Raw genomic sequence first — 14,084 nt, forward strand, 5'->3', positions numbered from 1 at the left:
CAGGTGCAAATTTCACCTCTGCACATTAGGCTAGCTATTACATGCAAACAGAGTTCAAGGAAACTTTTGCAGCCAGGCAAAAAGCACTCCCGGAAGGTCAACTGGGGAGAGCGGATACATTTGGCATCCGGAACCTGAGGCTCCTCCTCCCCGCCCTGCTTTCAAGCATCTACACCTCACACTTGTGCCAAAAGAGCTCCCAGCACAGCTCCCCTGCAGCTACTCAAAACTAGAGGCTCCCTCCCCACAGGCTTGCTATCTAAGAGCAGCAGCACAAGAGGAAAACACAGTGGGGAGGGAAGAGGTTTGCGGCTTCGGTCTCAACACCTGCCCCGCCCACTACCCAAATCGCAGCAATGGGACAGACTATGCAGTGGGAGAAATTATCCCCAAATCAGCTCCGTTGACATACCCTTAAAGGCAGCTTGTGGGCCCCGAGTCTGCAGCTCCGGCTTCCAAAGGCTGCTCCGCCATTTTATCCTCGACTCCTTTCGCTGCAGTGGAAGGCGCAATTTCTCTGCCTCTTGCCTTTATGCTGACAGTGCCCAGGCAAAGCAGCGATCAATATTTCCGCCTCGCCCTCCTCAGCTGCTTTGCTCCACCCCACCCCCCACCAAGCTCAGCATCCTTCTGAAGATGCCAGGCCTCGCCTCTTGCTGGCTCTCTGCCTGCCTGCACACACATACACGCCCGTCCCTTAATGGCTGGGCTTTGGAAATAGATTGCTAAAATCCTCTCGTTGACAGAGGAGGAAAGAAAAGCTGGAGGCAGTGATGCTTTTGGGTACCAGCTGCTGCAAACCGCAGGAGGGGAGAGCTGCTCCTGTGTTCGAATCCTGCTTGCCGGTTTCCCACTGGACTACTGTGAGAACAGGATACTGGACTAGGTGAGCCGCTGGCCTTTGTGTGTGTGTGTTTTTAATATACTTTCCAAATTTATACATTTCACTGATTTTACAATCATTTTGACATTTCCAAAACTTGACTCCCCCCCTTTCTGCAGTTCCTTTAATTAATTTTAATATCTTCTGCATATCCAAATTAATTTGTTCATTTATTCATCTACTTTGAATATATACTCTTATGAAACTGCAGGTTATTACAATAATCCTGCCCATGTGTTTATCTGTTTGCAATTTATCTGTAAATATTCAATACAAAAGATAAAGTTTGTTATCTTGGTTTCTTATTCTTCCGGTAAGCTTTGCCATTTCTGCATACTCCATAAGTTTTTGTGTCCATTCTTCCTTTGCTGGAACCAGCAGACTGTGTGTGTTTGTGTGTTTATGTGTGTATTGCATATATCAAAGGCAGTTGGTAAAGGTAAAGGGATCCCTGACCATTAGGTCCAGTCGTGACCGACTCTGGGGTTGCAGCACTCATCTCACTTTAATGGCCGAGGGAGCCAGCATACAGCTTCCGGGTCATGTGGCCAGCATGGCGAACCAGAGCAGCACACGGAAATACCGTTTACCTTCCCGCTGGAGCGGTACCTATTTATCTACTTGCACTTTGGGGTGCTTTCGAACTGCTAGGTTGGCAGGAGCAGGGACTGAGCAACGGGACCTCACCCCGTCGCGGGGATTCAAACCGCCGACCTTCTGATTGGCAGGTCCTAGGCTCTGTGGTTTAACCCACAGCACCTTAATCCCTCAAGTCATGAGGTCTAGAAACTTGCTTCTTAAAAGGGGGAGAAATGAAAGCTATGACTGAGAAGCAGAATTCAATTCCAATGCAGCAAGTCCCTTTCCAGCATAAGGATATGCAAAAGGGGTGCAAAGTGGACATGCTTGTTCGCTTCCTATAATAAGCATCTGGCTGGCCACTGTGAGGACAGGCTGCTGGACTAGGATGCTGGATCTACACTGATTTGTAAAAACACTAAAAAAACACAACCGTAAGACAGCTCTCAGTGCAAATTTACATTGGCAAGGGATTGCTGCTCTACATCGCATTCTGGTGTCACATTTTTCTAACACATTTTTAACGTTTTAACTGACCAGTAAACCACCGAGCCTCTTGGGCTTGCCGATCAGAAGGTCGGCGGTTCGAATCCCCGTGACAGGGTGAGCGCCCATTGCTCTGTCCCAGCTCCTGCCAACCTAGCAGTTCGAAAGCACACCAGTGCAAGTAGATAAATAGGTACCGCTCCGGCGGGAAGGTAAACAGCATTTCTGTGCGCTCTGGCTTCTGCCACGGTGTCCCAGTGCACCAGAAGCGGTTTAGCCATGTTGGCCACAGGACCCGGGAAGCTGTCTGTGGACAAATGCTGGCTCCCTCGGCCTGAAAGTGAGATGAGTGCAGCAACCCCATAGTCGCCTTTAACTGGACTTAACCATCCAGGGTTTTTTTACCTTTACCTTTTATATATTAGTCCTTGGTAGGCCATTACCCTGATCCAGCAGGACTCTTCTGTTCTAAAGGAAAATAATAAGAGAACTGTGCTCCCACCAGACTGGCATATTCTGCAACACATCCTTGAGTCCCGAGTTGAAGAAAAATAAGGCACTCTGCACATGCCCAGAGTTCTCTTACAATCAATCCCTCTTCCCGTGGAACTCTGGGAATTGTAGCTCCATGAGCAGGGGTCTCCCTTAGCAATGCCCAGCCCCCTGTACAAACTTCTGTTCCCAGGAGTCATTGGAGGAAGCCACAATAACACCTACCAAAGCACCCTGAAATTAATTACCGTATTTTTTGCTCTATAGGATGCACCGGACCATAGGACGCACCGGACCATAGGAGGGGGAGAACAGGGGAAAAAAGATTCTCCCCATCTCTGCTCAGCGCCCCTTCAGCGAAGCAGCAGGAGAAACGGAGCCCCTTCCATTTCTCCTCCCGCTTCGCTGAAGGGGCGCTGTGTAGAGAGGGAAAACTGTGCAGTGCCTCTCCAGCAAAGCGAAGACTGGAGGGCAAGAGGGATCGGTGTGCACTGACCCCTCTCACTCTCCAGGCTTCAGGCGGCTATCCAGAAGCCTTCGGAGGGCAGCAGGAACTCCTGCTGCGCTCCGAAGGCTTGCGGATAGCTGCCTGAAGCCCGCGGAGCGCAGCGGGAGTTCCTGCTGCACTCCAGGGGCTTCAGGCGGCTTCAGCGAAAGCAACACGAAGCCTCTGGAGCACGGGGGGAGCTCTCCCTCTGCGCTTCAGAGGCTTCGCGTTGCTATTGCTGAAGCCAAGGAGCCTGCATTCGCTCCCTAAGACGCACACATATTTCCCCTTAATTTTTGAAGGGGGAAAAGTGTGTCTTATAGAGCGAAAAATACGGTACATAATTGTGCTAGTTTTGGATAGAAAGGCAAGTCACTTAGGTTTTAGAGGAACTCCAACTGTAGCAGAATAGGAGTGGCATGAAGGTCCCTTCTGCAATGTGGTGCAGTGGTTAGAGCACTGGACCAGGCTCTGGGGTTCAACTCCCCCAACTCAGTTTACCGGGCGATTTTAGGCTAGTAACTCTCAGCCTAAACTACCTCACAGGGTTGTTGTGGGTGTGAAGTGGGAAGGAAGAGAATTATATATGCCACCTTGAGCTCTTTGGAGCAAAGAAGCTGGGATATCAATGCAGTAAATTAAAATAAAATAAGGTGGTCTCACCCCACTTTAAACGGTCAAAGAATCTAATGGCAGCCGGGAGCCAACAAAAATAAAAAAATTGAATGGGTATTACAATTGTAGGATAGGCCGTGACTGCCTTCTGCAAAAGGCAGCTTCTCTACGTTCAAATAATTCTGCCCTTCCCCATTCATAAATCAATAATACAGTGGTACCTCAGGTTAAGTACTTAATTCATCCCGGAGGTCCGTTCTTAACCTGAAACTGTTCTTAACCTGAAGCACCACTTTAGCTAAAGGGACCTCCTGCTGCCGCCGCACCGCCGGAGCATGATTTCTGTTCTCATCCTGAAGCAAAGTTCTTAACCTGAAGCACTATTTCTGGGTTAGCGGAGTCTGTAACCTGAAGCGTATGTAACCCGAGGTACCACTGTAATAGCGCAATTGTAACAGCCATTCAAAAATAAATACTTTTTCTCCCAGCTGCCAGTAGAGGCCACTATCTGGTCTGGGATATATATTAAAACCTGCCTTTCCATGACATTTTGGAAATCCCCGTCTTCCTGGTTTCCCAAAACGGCTCTCTCTTTTTTTCTAAAGGCCCCCAGATTCCAAAGTTCATATGTCACCTCTGGGATCTACGTTTCGCAATACCCTGCATCCCTCTTCCTCCGGCACAAAGCCAAAACTTCAGGAACGAAAGCTTGGGGACAAGATGCTCACCCCTAGCCACTGTACATGTAAAAAGTTCATCAGCCACAACGTGGAGGGAGGCCCCCAGGCTTGCTCTAAGGAAAAAGTGAAATTGGGGGGGATCAATCCCTGACTGATCCACAAATGGGAATAAGAGACATACATGGAAACAGGGCACCTCTGAGCATGTGCTGAGGGTCTTTCATGAAAACACACCATCCAAGTTGGCGGCCACCAGTCAGCATTGCCTCTTGTGGCAGAGAGTTCCATAGTTTAACTACGCCCTGGGCGGCGGAGGACTTTCTTTTATCCGTATTGAATCTACTTGATCTCGCACAACATTTGTTTTGGACCATCAACATAAGGAAACAATGTAAATATTTAGGCTGTCAACAGCAAAGCTGGCTCTCAAAACCAAACGCCAGGTAATCAGCGGGAAGAAAACAGCAATTAAATTAAGTGGGCTTATGGAAATAAGCTGAATAACAGACTGATTAAGCAACCAGGTTTTTGGAAATATGTTTTGCGTTCCCCCCCCCCTCCTTAAGAATCTGCAGGCAGAAAGCAGCATGGTGGCTTTCTTGAGCTGTACTCTGCAATGTCATGGGGACCCGCATAGAGGGAAATTGCTATTTCAGGTGAAATGTTTGGCTGGTATGCTTATATACCGCTGTGGATTTTACCTTTGCAGAGTTAAAAACCTAAGAGCTCTGCCTGATCAAGCCAGTGGCCCATCTAATCTGTATCCTGTTCTAACAGTGGCCGACCAGATGTCACAAAACAGAAACTCAGAAACAGCATCCAAGCACAACATCCCTCTCTCCTTCTGCAATTTCCATCACTGCCTCGGACTGTGGAGGCAGAACAGGGCCATTGCGACCAGTAGCAATCCATAGCCCTCTTCTCCTCTGTGTATTTGTCCCATCCTCTTTTAAAGCCGTCCAAGTTGGTGACCACCGCTGCCTCTTGTGGCAGTGAGTTCCGCAGGATAGCTCTGCACTATGTGAAGGAGGTTTCCCAGTAGTGATGTATGGAAGTGAGAGCTGGACCACAAAGAAGGCTTATCGCCGAAGAATTGATGCTTTTGAATTCTGGTGCTGGGGGAGACTCTTGAGAGTCCCATGGACTGCAAGAAGATCAAACCTCTCCATTCTGAAGGAAATCAGCACTGAGTGCTCACTGGAAGGACAGATCGTGAAGCTGAGGCCCCAATACTTTGGCCACCTCATGAGAAGAGAAGACTCCCTGAAAAAGACCCTGATGTTGGGAAAGATGGAGGGCACAAGGAGAAGGGGACGACAGAGAACAAGATGGTTGGACAGTGTTCGCGAAGCTACCAGCATGAGTTTGACTAAACTGCGGGAGGCAGTGGAAGACAGGAGTGCCTGGTGTGCTCTGGTCCATGGGGTCATGAAGAGTCGGACATGACTAAACGACTAAACAACAACAACAACAAATGTGATGGAGGATTTTCCTGTATCGGACCTGAATCTTCAAACATTTAGCTGCGTTGCACGCCCACCGGTTCTAGTGTCGCAAGAGATGGAGGAAAACATAATTGTATACGCTTCTACCAGGTCTCTTCTTAGTCCTCTTTTCTCTAAATGACCCAAACGCTGCAACCTTTCTTCATACGTGGAACTGGTTGCTCTCTGCAACTTCCCTCTTGGAAAGTAGGAGACCTTCAAGGAAACCAGGCCAAAGCCTTCAAAGAGGGTGCAAGGCAGGGCTAGGGAGAGGCATGGCCTGGGGAGGCTTCTGGGGGCCACACCCAGAGGTTCAGGGGTCCACATTAGCCCCTCCAGGCCTGAGGTGCAGCCCCAACACACACACCTCGTTAGACTCTAGCCACAACAACAGCCAAGCCAAGAATTATATGGGGGGGGGGATGGAACAAGAGTTTTATCTGCGAAGCAATTTTCACACAGAGACACCCACATTTGAATATGTTCCCCAGGATCCTTGCGTCAATATAAAACACGAAAAACCTGCCTTCTAAAAGTTAACTAAACCTTGTCGCTTATACCCAGTAAGGCTTTGCAAACCAACCAACCAACAAATTTGAACGGCGCTTGACACCCAGAAGTAAATTCCTGGCAGACAAACTGGAGACCTTTTCAGTCCCCAGTGGTACTGATTCAAACCGCCTGGACTTTGTACGTGCTCAGAGGAACTCTCGTTCCTTGTTCCCCCTAAATTGATTTTTGAATTCTGAATTTATTGTTATTCATGTTTTCTACTGTATTTTATGCTGTTTTTGTTGCATCAATTGTTTTAAATTTGTTGTTAGCTGCCCTGAGCCCAGTTTTCTGTTTTGTTTTTTTATAATAATATTTATTAACATTTCAAAAAATTACAAACATATGAGAAAGAACAAAAAGAAACAAAAAAATAATAAAAGAAAAAATTACAATAAACTAAAAAATAGAAAAATTAAAAACAAATCAATTTTTCCATAGCTTATCTTTCATTTACTTGTTTCCTTGACCTCCTCACACCTTCCTTTTTTGTATTCTAGTTCAATAGTTAATTCAGCAAATCCTTTCCATCTTCGTTTTTATCTTAATCATTTATCTTAATATGTTGTGACTTTACATTCTCACCTATTAGATACTTTTTAGATACTCCTTTTATAACATTACTGCTAAAACCACATAACTTCATTCCAGCATCCTTCTAACATTCCTTAATTTTGCAATGTTTCTGTAAATAGTCTTTAAACTTCTTCCAACCTTCACCTGAGCCCAGTTTTCTGAACCGGGCAGGGTACAAATAAAAAATTATTATTATTATTATTATTATTATTATTATTATTATTATTATTATTATAACTTAGGTCTCCCATACTGAGCTGCTGTTTTCCACCTGCTTCCACCTGGCAGGGATTAGGATTAGGATTAAAAACACATTTTTCCTCCTCCAAGGCTGAAGCCTCCCTTGCACGGGGGAAACTTGGACTTCTCCTGCCCCCACCCCCTTACCTTGAGAGGAAAAGGCTGTTGAAACACCCATAATCTAAGCTGCCAGACCAGGCCATGTAAACAAGAACTTCCCTTGACACTCAAGGCCTTCAGGCACTGCTGGCTGCATCCCAAAAGCTCCCTCTCTTATCACCTGGAGAGGGAGGGGCTAAGAAGCCAGCAGGGAAGAGGGAGCTACCTGCCGTTTAACCCTCCAGCTGCCAAATCCAGGAAACAACCCAAGAACTTTAGGAGGAAGCAGCTAACACGATTTCCCAGCATCTCTCCTGAAATTGATACCCCCCCAGAAGATGTCTCTGGGCTAGCCAGGGTGATAGCCCAAACCTCAGGTGAGCCAGGTGAGGCCTCACAGATGGAGCTGGACTACAACTCCCATCGGTGCCAAGTCAGGGGTGGTGAAAGGAAGCTAGATTCCATCTGGAGCAGTGCCTTGGCTCTCCAGCTGGTTTTAGACTACAATTCCCATCATCCCTGACCGCCGACTCCTAACTGAACTCCATTCAATATCTTTGATAGCTTCTTCTTTAATCGAAGGCAGGGTTTCGCAAATCTGGGTCTCCAGCTGGTTTTTTGGACTACAATTCCCATCATCCTTGGCCACTGGTCCTGCTAGCTAGGGATGATGGGAGTTGTAGTCCAAAAACAGCTGACCCGAGTCGGGGAAGCCCTGAACTGCAGAGCCGCGGGCTTCTCCTCTGTTATGTACTGAGTTGAATAGGATCCAAACTGCAGCAGTCTGATTGGTCCTAGAACAATAGGATCCAAAAGGCAGCAGTCTGATTGGTCCTAGAACAATAGGATTCAGAATGCAGCAGTCTGATTGGTCCTAGAACAATGCAGCAGTATGATTGGTTGGCAGGAACCACCCAATCATGCTCCAGACAGAAGTGAATCCACAACCTGATTGGCTTACAGTAGAATTCCGGAATTAGCCAATCATGTGCAGCCCATTGTGTAAATAATGTATATAAAGCAGATACTTTGAGGGGACATTCATTCATTCATTCATTCCTCCTCACCACTATGAGCTGAATATAGAGCATGAAATCACTTTGCGACTCTGAGTACCGGTATATTTCATCCTCCCTGCTTTAGAATAAAGCAGAGTTGTGATGGAGGCAGCCACGGGCAGCGAAGGCAAGTGAAGGTGTAGTTCAGGAATGGGCAAGCTGCTGCGGCTGGACAACTCCCATCATCATCCCCAGCCAGAATGGCCAATGTTCAATGCCAAGTTGCTTTCCAGCAGCATCTGAAAAGCGACAGGTTCTCCATTGCTGTGTTAAAAGAAGGCAGAGTTGTGATGGAAGTAGCCCAGGGCAGTGGAGGCAAGTGAGGGTCTAGTTTAGGGATGGGGAGACTGTGACCCCACAGGTGTTCCTTGACCAGCCCCAGACAGCATGACCAGTGGTTAGGGAGGACCAGCGGCAGGGCTGGATTTAGGTTTGATGAGGCCTTAAGCTACTGAAGGTAATGGGGCCCTTTATATTATTATTATTATTATTATTATTATTATTATTATTATTATTATTATTATTAATTTATACTCTGCCCATCTGGCTGGGTTTCCCCAGCCGCTCTGGGCGGCTTCCAACAAAGTATTAAAATACAGTGGTCTGTTAAACATTAAAAGCTGATGCATTTCAGGGAAAATAAAAATCCAGACATGAACAAGATATGCCTGTGGCGGAGTCATACCTGTTCAGATACATGCCAGGCAGAGAAACCCTAATGCCAAAAGGGTTTTTTTTTTCCCGCCCCATCTCACAAATGCTAGTTTTCTGTTCTTGCTTTTAAAAAAATATTATATATCTACAGTTTGTATAAAATTATTTTTAGAGCCACTTACTCTGAATGTGTCTGTGAGCCCAGGTGATCTGCCGGGAAAGAAATAGACAAAAGATGGTCAGTTGGTACCCAAGAAAGCCGTCAGTTCTTGTGTCACAGAATCATAGATCCTCACCTAGCCCAAGCATCTGAAATACAGGAGTCACAACATATCAGATTGGTTACTATGGCTCAGAGGGGGTTGGAGGAAGGCCAGAGAGACCTGGATTCGAATCCCCGGCCAGCCATGAAGCTCAATGGAACGACCTTCGTTCTCCCTCAGCCCTGACTTACCTCGCATGGTCGGTCGTTGTGAGGTTTAAAATGGAGGGAAGGGCAGGGCAAGCGAAGTGTGCAATTCTGAGCTCCCTGGTTTTAATTGAGCAAGATCGTGGGTAGGCAAACTAAGGCTCAGGAGCCGGAGCCGGCCCATGGACTGTCTGGGAATCAGCGTGTTTTGACATGAGTAGAATGTGTGCTTTTATTTAAAATGCATCTCTGGGTTATTTGTGGGGCATAGGAATTCATTCATTTTTTTCTTCTTTTTTAAAAAATATAGTCCGCCCCCCCACAAGGTCTGAGGGACAGTGGACAGGCCCCCTGCTGAAAAAGTTTGCTGACCCCTGAGCAAGATACATTTTTTAAAAAGAGAGACCGAAAATCTGCGAACAGGAAATTATCAAACGAAACCCGTTAATTCAGAATCTAGATGAGCCCTTAGGTTTTAACCATTACTGGGTACTGGACCCTGAGAATGGGAAGGGTCTCTGGGCATCATCCAGACTGACCCCCACCCCAAAACCCACAAGCTGCCGGTAACTGGTCGAGGGTTGAAACTGGTTCAGAAGCCTGGTGTAGACGCGCTTACCGAGGTTCGAGTCAGAATGGGTCATAGGGACCCGGTCCTCCAGCAAAGCCTCTTCAGCCTCCCAGTCATCCAGGGGTTCAAGGTCGTCGCTGATGCTGGATCTCCGCCTCTGAGGTGGTCCCTGCACAGCCCCCCTGGTGCCCAGCTCGGTCCTGGCATTGCTGACCACAACCCGGCCGTCCTCATCCTCGCTGTCCTCAAAGTCAAAGGCCTCGCCCCCCTCGTCCTCCCCCTCCATCGAGATCTCCAAAACGCCCTGCATGGCCCCATCTCCTGGAAAGCAGAAGGGAGCAGGGAGGCACACACAAATCAGCAATTTGGTGGTCTGCAGCCCTTCATTCAGAACAATGAGGGCCAGAAACTTGCTTTATTTTTAAGGGAAAGTCCATAGCTCAGGGGTGAGAGCACTTGCTTTGCACACGGCCTGAAATCCTGGAGAGCTGCTGCCGGCCAGTGTGGGCAGCACTGAACTAGATGGACAAGTGTTCTGATGCCCTTTAAGCAGATTCTTGTGTTCCTATGTCCCATTTGGCTGTTTTGTTATTATTATTGCTTTATTTCATTAAATTACATTTATACACCTCTTGGTTGTTGTTGTTGTTTTTAAAAAAGCTGTTGTTTACAAAAAGATAAAACAAGGAAATCGAGGGGTAAATGCAATACTTTAAAAGTTAAAATGGAACTCACATCATTTTTCTAAGCGTCTGGGCAGGCTGGCTCATGAATGTTTTTGGCTGGCATTGAAAAGAACACAGCTGTGATAGAAATTTTATGGTCTTAGATATATGGTAATGTTCATAAGTGTACCAACCAAGCACATACATAGATCAGCACAGGAAGGCCAACCTGGAACCATTTTGATTCCTAAACTGAGCAAATGTTTTCTCTGCAAGGTCAAACTGGAAAAGCCTCCCCATTGTCTTTTCCTTCACAAATCCTGTCTTAAGGGTATGTCTGTGTTTGAATAGGGTGTGAGCCTGTGACCTGGCCCAGGAACTAAGTATTTATCATTACAAAAGACTGGCCAGGCTCCCCAGGCAATCCAATCAAGTGACCTGCCAGACAGGAGATAAACAACAACAGGAGAAAAACAGTATTCAAATTTCTGTTTTAGACCACCTTTTCTGTGATGTAGGTGTGATGTATCTGAGGGGTGGTCTTAGGTTACACCCCTACTGTGATGTATGTATGATGTTTCTGGGGGTGGTCTTGATCTACAGGGTGGCAATTTCAAAAGTCTTTATAAGGCCTTGCATGCCATTTTTCTGGGTCCCTCCTCTCTCCTGTGGGTGAGGGGAGCACCCTGTTGCAACAGATCAATAAAGGCCAAGCCTACAGGCTGCTGTTTTGCTCCAAGTTATCCTGGTTGGTGTCTTTGTTTTTTGTCCAAGGGAACCCTCAGATTTTTCCGTTAACACAGCACTGCTTGTTATCAATAGGCAGGGAGTTCCAAAGTGCAGGAGCTGGCTGAGTCGTTGCAAATGCAGAACGAGCATTATGCGGCAAATATAGTAGTGCCAGTTCCAACAGAAGCATTAAAAAATGCACATAGAGATTCCTTTGTTCTCCCCATATTCCATTTTTTATTTTTTAAAATAATAACCCGATAATAGTTTATTTTGCCTTGCGGCAAACGGTGAGCGAGGGGGAGTGTTTGCAAACTCAAGCCGCTGTCATTAAACAGGTTTGCAGGTGGCAGCGAGGTTTTATGGCTCAGGATTAATCCCCTGCTTTCTGGCAGGAGCTCAAGGCTAGGAGGGTGTGCTAAATTGGGAGCAGGAAGGAACCGAATACTGTGCTAGAAGCTCTGCCCTCTGTTGCCAAGTTCTAAACTGACCTGGCTGGCGATGGAAGGAAAAGATCTGAGACTTTTGTCTGCTGATTCCACATAATCATAGGACTGTAAGTGGGAAGGTACCCCCCAAAACATCTAGCCCAACCCCCCTGCAATGATGTTTATAACATGATGCGTAGCCTGGAGAAAGCAGATAGAGAAAAGTTTTCCTCCGTCTCTTGTAATGTCAGAAACCACAGCCATCCACTGAAACTGAACGTTGAAAGATTCAGAATGGATAAAATAACTGTGCAGAAACAACCCAACACATTTCGCAAAGCACTTTCAAGACTTATGTGCCGATTGCTGAAAAATTACACCCAGGACCTCCTTCGCACCACCCCTTATAATTTGTTGTTTCTGCCTTAGCAGCACCAATGAGGACTAGAAAATTGCTTTATATCTGCAGGAAAGCTCAGTTTCCCTCTGAACGGCTGGAACATATTCTGCGTCACCTGGGTGGTGGGGCATGCGTCAGTTTCCTAGACAGCTGCCCCTGCCCCAATCTCTTTATTTTAAAAACGAAATAAAAACCAGAAAGGTGTGGCTATTTGATGAGGAGTGGATCAGGTAGACCGGAGGTTGGTGGAGTGAGATTTATAGAAGGTTGGAAAACTGACAGAAAGTACCACCTTCTTTTGGAACCCAAGTATTAACACCTAAAGCCGTAACAACTCTGCAAGTAGTTTAAGGAACTGAAGAGAATATAAGAAGTGCTTTTGCCATCTTGTTTACAAGCCTGCATCCACCAAATCTTGATGATAGATAGATAGATATAGATAGATAGATGATAGATAGATAGATAGATAGATAGATAGATAGATAGATAGATAGATGATAGATAGATATAGGTGCTAGATAGATATGATAGAGAGAGAGAGGTAGATGATGATAGATGATAGGTAGATAGATAGGTAGATAGGTAGATGATAGATAGATAGATAGATGATAGATGATAGATGATAGATATAGATAGATAGATAGATAGATAGATAGATAGATAGATAGATGATAGATAGATGATAGATAGATAGATATAGATAGATAGATAGATAGATAGATAGATGATAGATAGATAGATGATAGATAGAGATAGATAGATAGATGATAGATAGATAGATATCGATGAGAGAGGTAGGTAGATGGATAGATAGACAGATAGATAGATAGATGATGGATGGATAGATAGACAGACAGATAATCTGATAGATGATAGATAGATAGATAGATAGATAGATGATAGATAGATAGATCTAAATATAGTTATCTGTGTCTTGAAAGAATTCCATCTCCTGGCAGATCTTTTGCTTAGCTAATTTTGTTGTCAAAGAAAACCTTTTCCCTCCTTAACATCCCTAAGTCTCCAAGTACCAGAGTTTTCTTTAGAAAAAGCAGAAATAGCCAGAAGTAGTGTGAGAGGACATGCCTCAGTGACAGTACCTATTGAAGACGGTTGGGGTGGTTGAGAGGTGGCCATCTCCTTTTCTCTCTGTCTGTGTGTCTGTCTGTCTCTCAACCACTGTTTCCTGACGTTTCTCTCTTCCGGAGCCTTTCCCTGCTGTTTTCCTAAGCGGAAGGGGGGAAAAGAAATTTGTTCAGGGGGGGCTCTGTTCTTCCAGGAAGCAAATCCCCCAGTCTCATTTCCCCCTAATGCTTTCCCCCATCCAAGACAGTTGCTACGGCTCCTGCTTCCCTGCCTGGGGACCCCAGAGTCTGCATCAGGCGGAAAGGTGATAGTTGCAGAATATGTGCATCCAATGTTCTTTTGTGATCTGGGCTATTTCCACTCAATATCCTTCCGCTGTGGGTTAAACCACAGAGCCTAGGACTTGCCGATCAGAAGGTCGGTGGTTCGAATCCCCGCGACGGGGTGAGCTCCTGTTGCTCGGTCCCTGCTCCTGCCAACCTAGCAGTTTGAAAGCACGTCAAAGTGCAAGTAGATCAATAGGTACTACTCTGGCGGGAAGGTAAACGGTGTTTCCGTGCCCTGCTCTGGTTCACCAGAAGCGGCTTAGTCATGCTGGCCACATGACCCGGAAGCTGTACGCCAGCTCCCTCGGCCAATAAAGCGAGATGAGCGCCGCAACCCCAGAGTCGGCCACGACTGGACCTAATGGTCAGGGGTCACTTTACCTTTTAGCTGAGTCCTAAGATGCAATGAACCCCGTCCCAGGAAGCTTAACCCTCCTTCTGCCATTAACCCTGTCACAAGATGACACAGGAGCAGGGGGGAAACACCCTCCAACCTCTGCGAGTTGGCATATGGCAGACTCCATAAAACCGTAGGCAATCTCATGCGGATCCTGTTGCCCATTTGTCAGGTTTGCCGGAGTACAG

At 46.4% G+C, this 14,084-nt stretch overlaps 1 protein-coding gene across 18 annotated transcripts in view; it reads right to left on the reverse strand.

The window, feature by feature from the left end:
• Window positions 1-14,084, reverse strand: part of ARHGEF10L (Rho guanine nucleotide exchange factor 10 like) — a 147,243-nt gene that overhangs the window by 103,462 nt on the left and 29,697 nt on the right. For 13 of the 18 annotated variants that reach the window (XM_083628472.1, XM_083628486.1, XM_083628473.1 and 10 more), the window contains exons 2-4: window positions 13,188-13,313; window positions 9,914-10,186; window positions 9,068-9,095 (exon numbers count right to left, since the gene is read on the reverse strand). In XM_083628472.1, coding sequence (XP_083484598.1) covers window positions 9,068-9,095; window positions 9,914-10,186; window positions 13,188-13,224 — 338 coding nt within the window. In that variant the 5' untranslated portion in view covers window positions 13,225-13,313. The remainder of the gene's footprint in view (window positions 1-9,067; window positions 9,096-9,913; window positions 10,187-13,187; window positions 13,314-14,084) is intronic. The other 5 variants (XM_083628475.1, XM_083628474.1, XM_083628477.1 and 2 more) reach the window with 1 other exon arrangement.

Source organism: Podarcis filfolensis (assembly GCF_964270895.1).
Source record: "Podarcis filfolensis genome assembly, chromosome: 8".
Classification (NCBI taxonomy): domain Eukaryota; kingdom Metazoa; phylum Chordata; class Lepidosauria; order Squamata; family Lacertidae; genus Podarcis; species Podarcis filfolensis.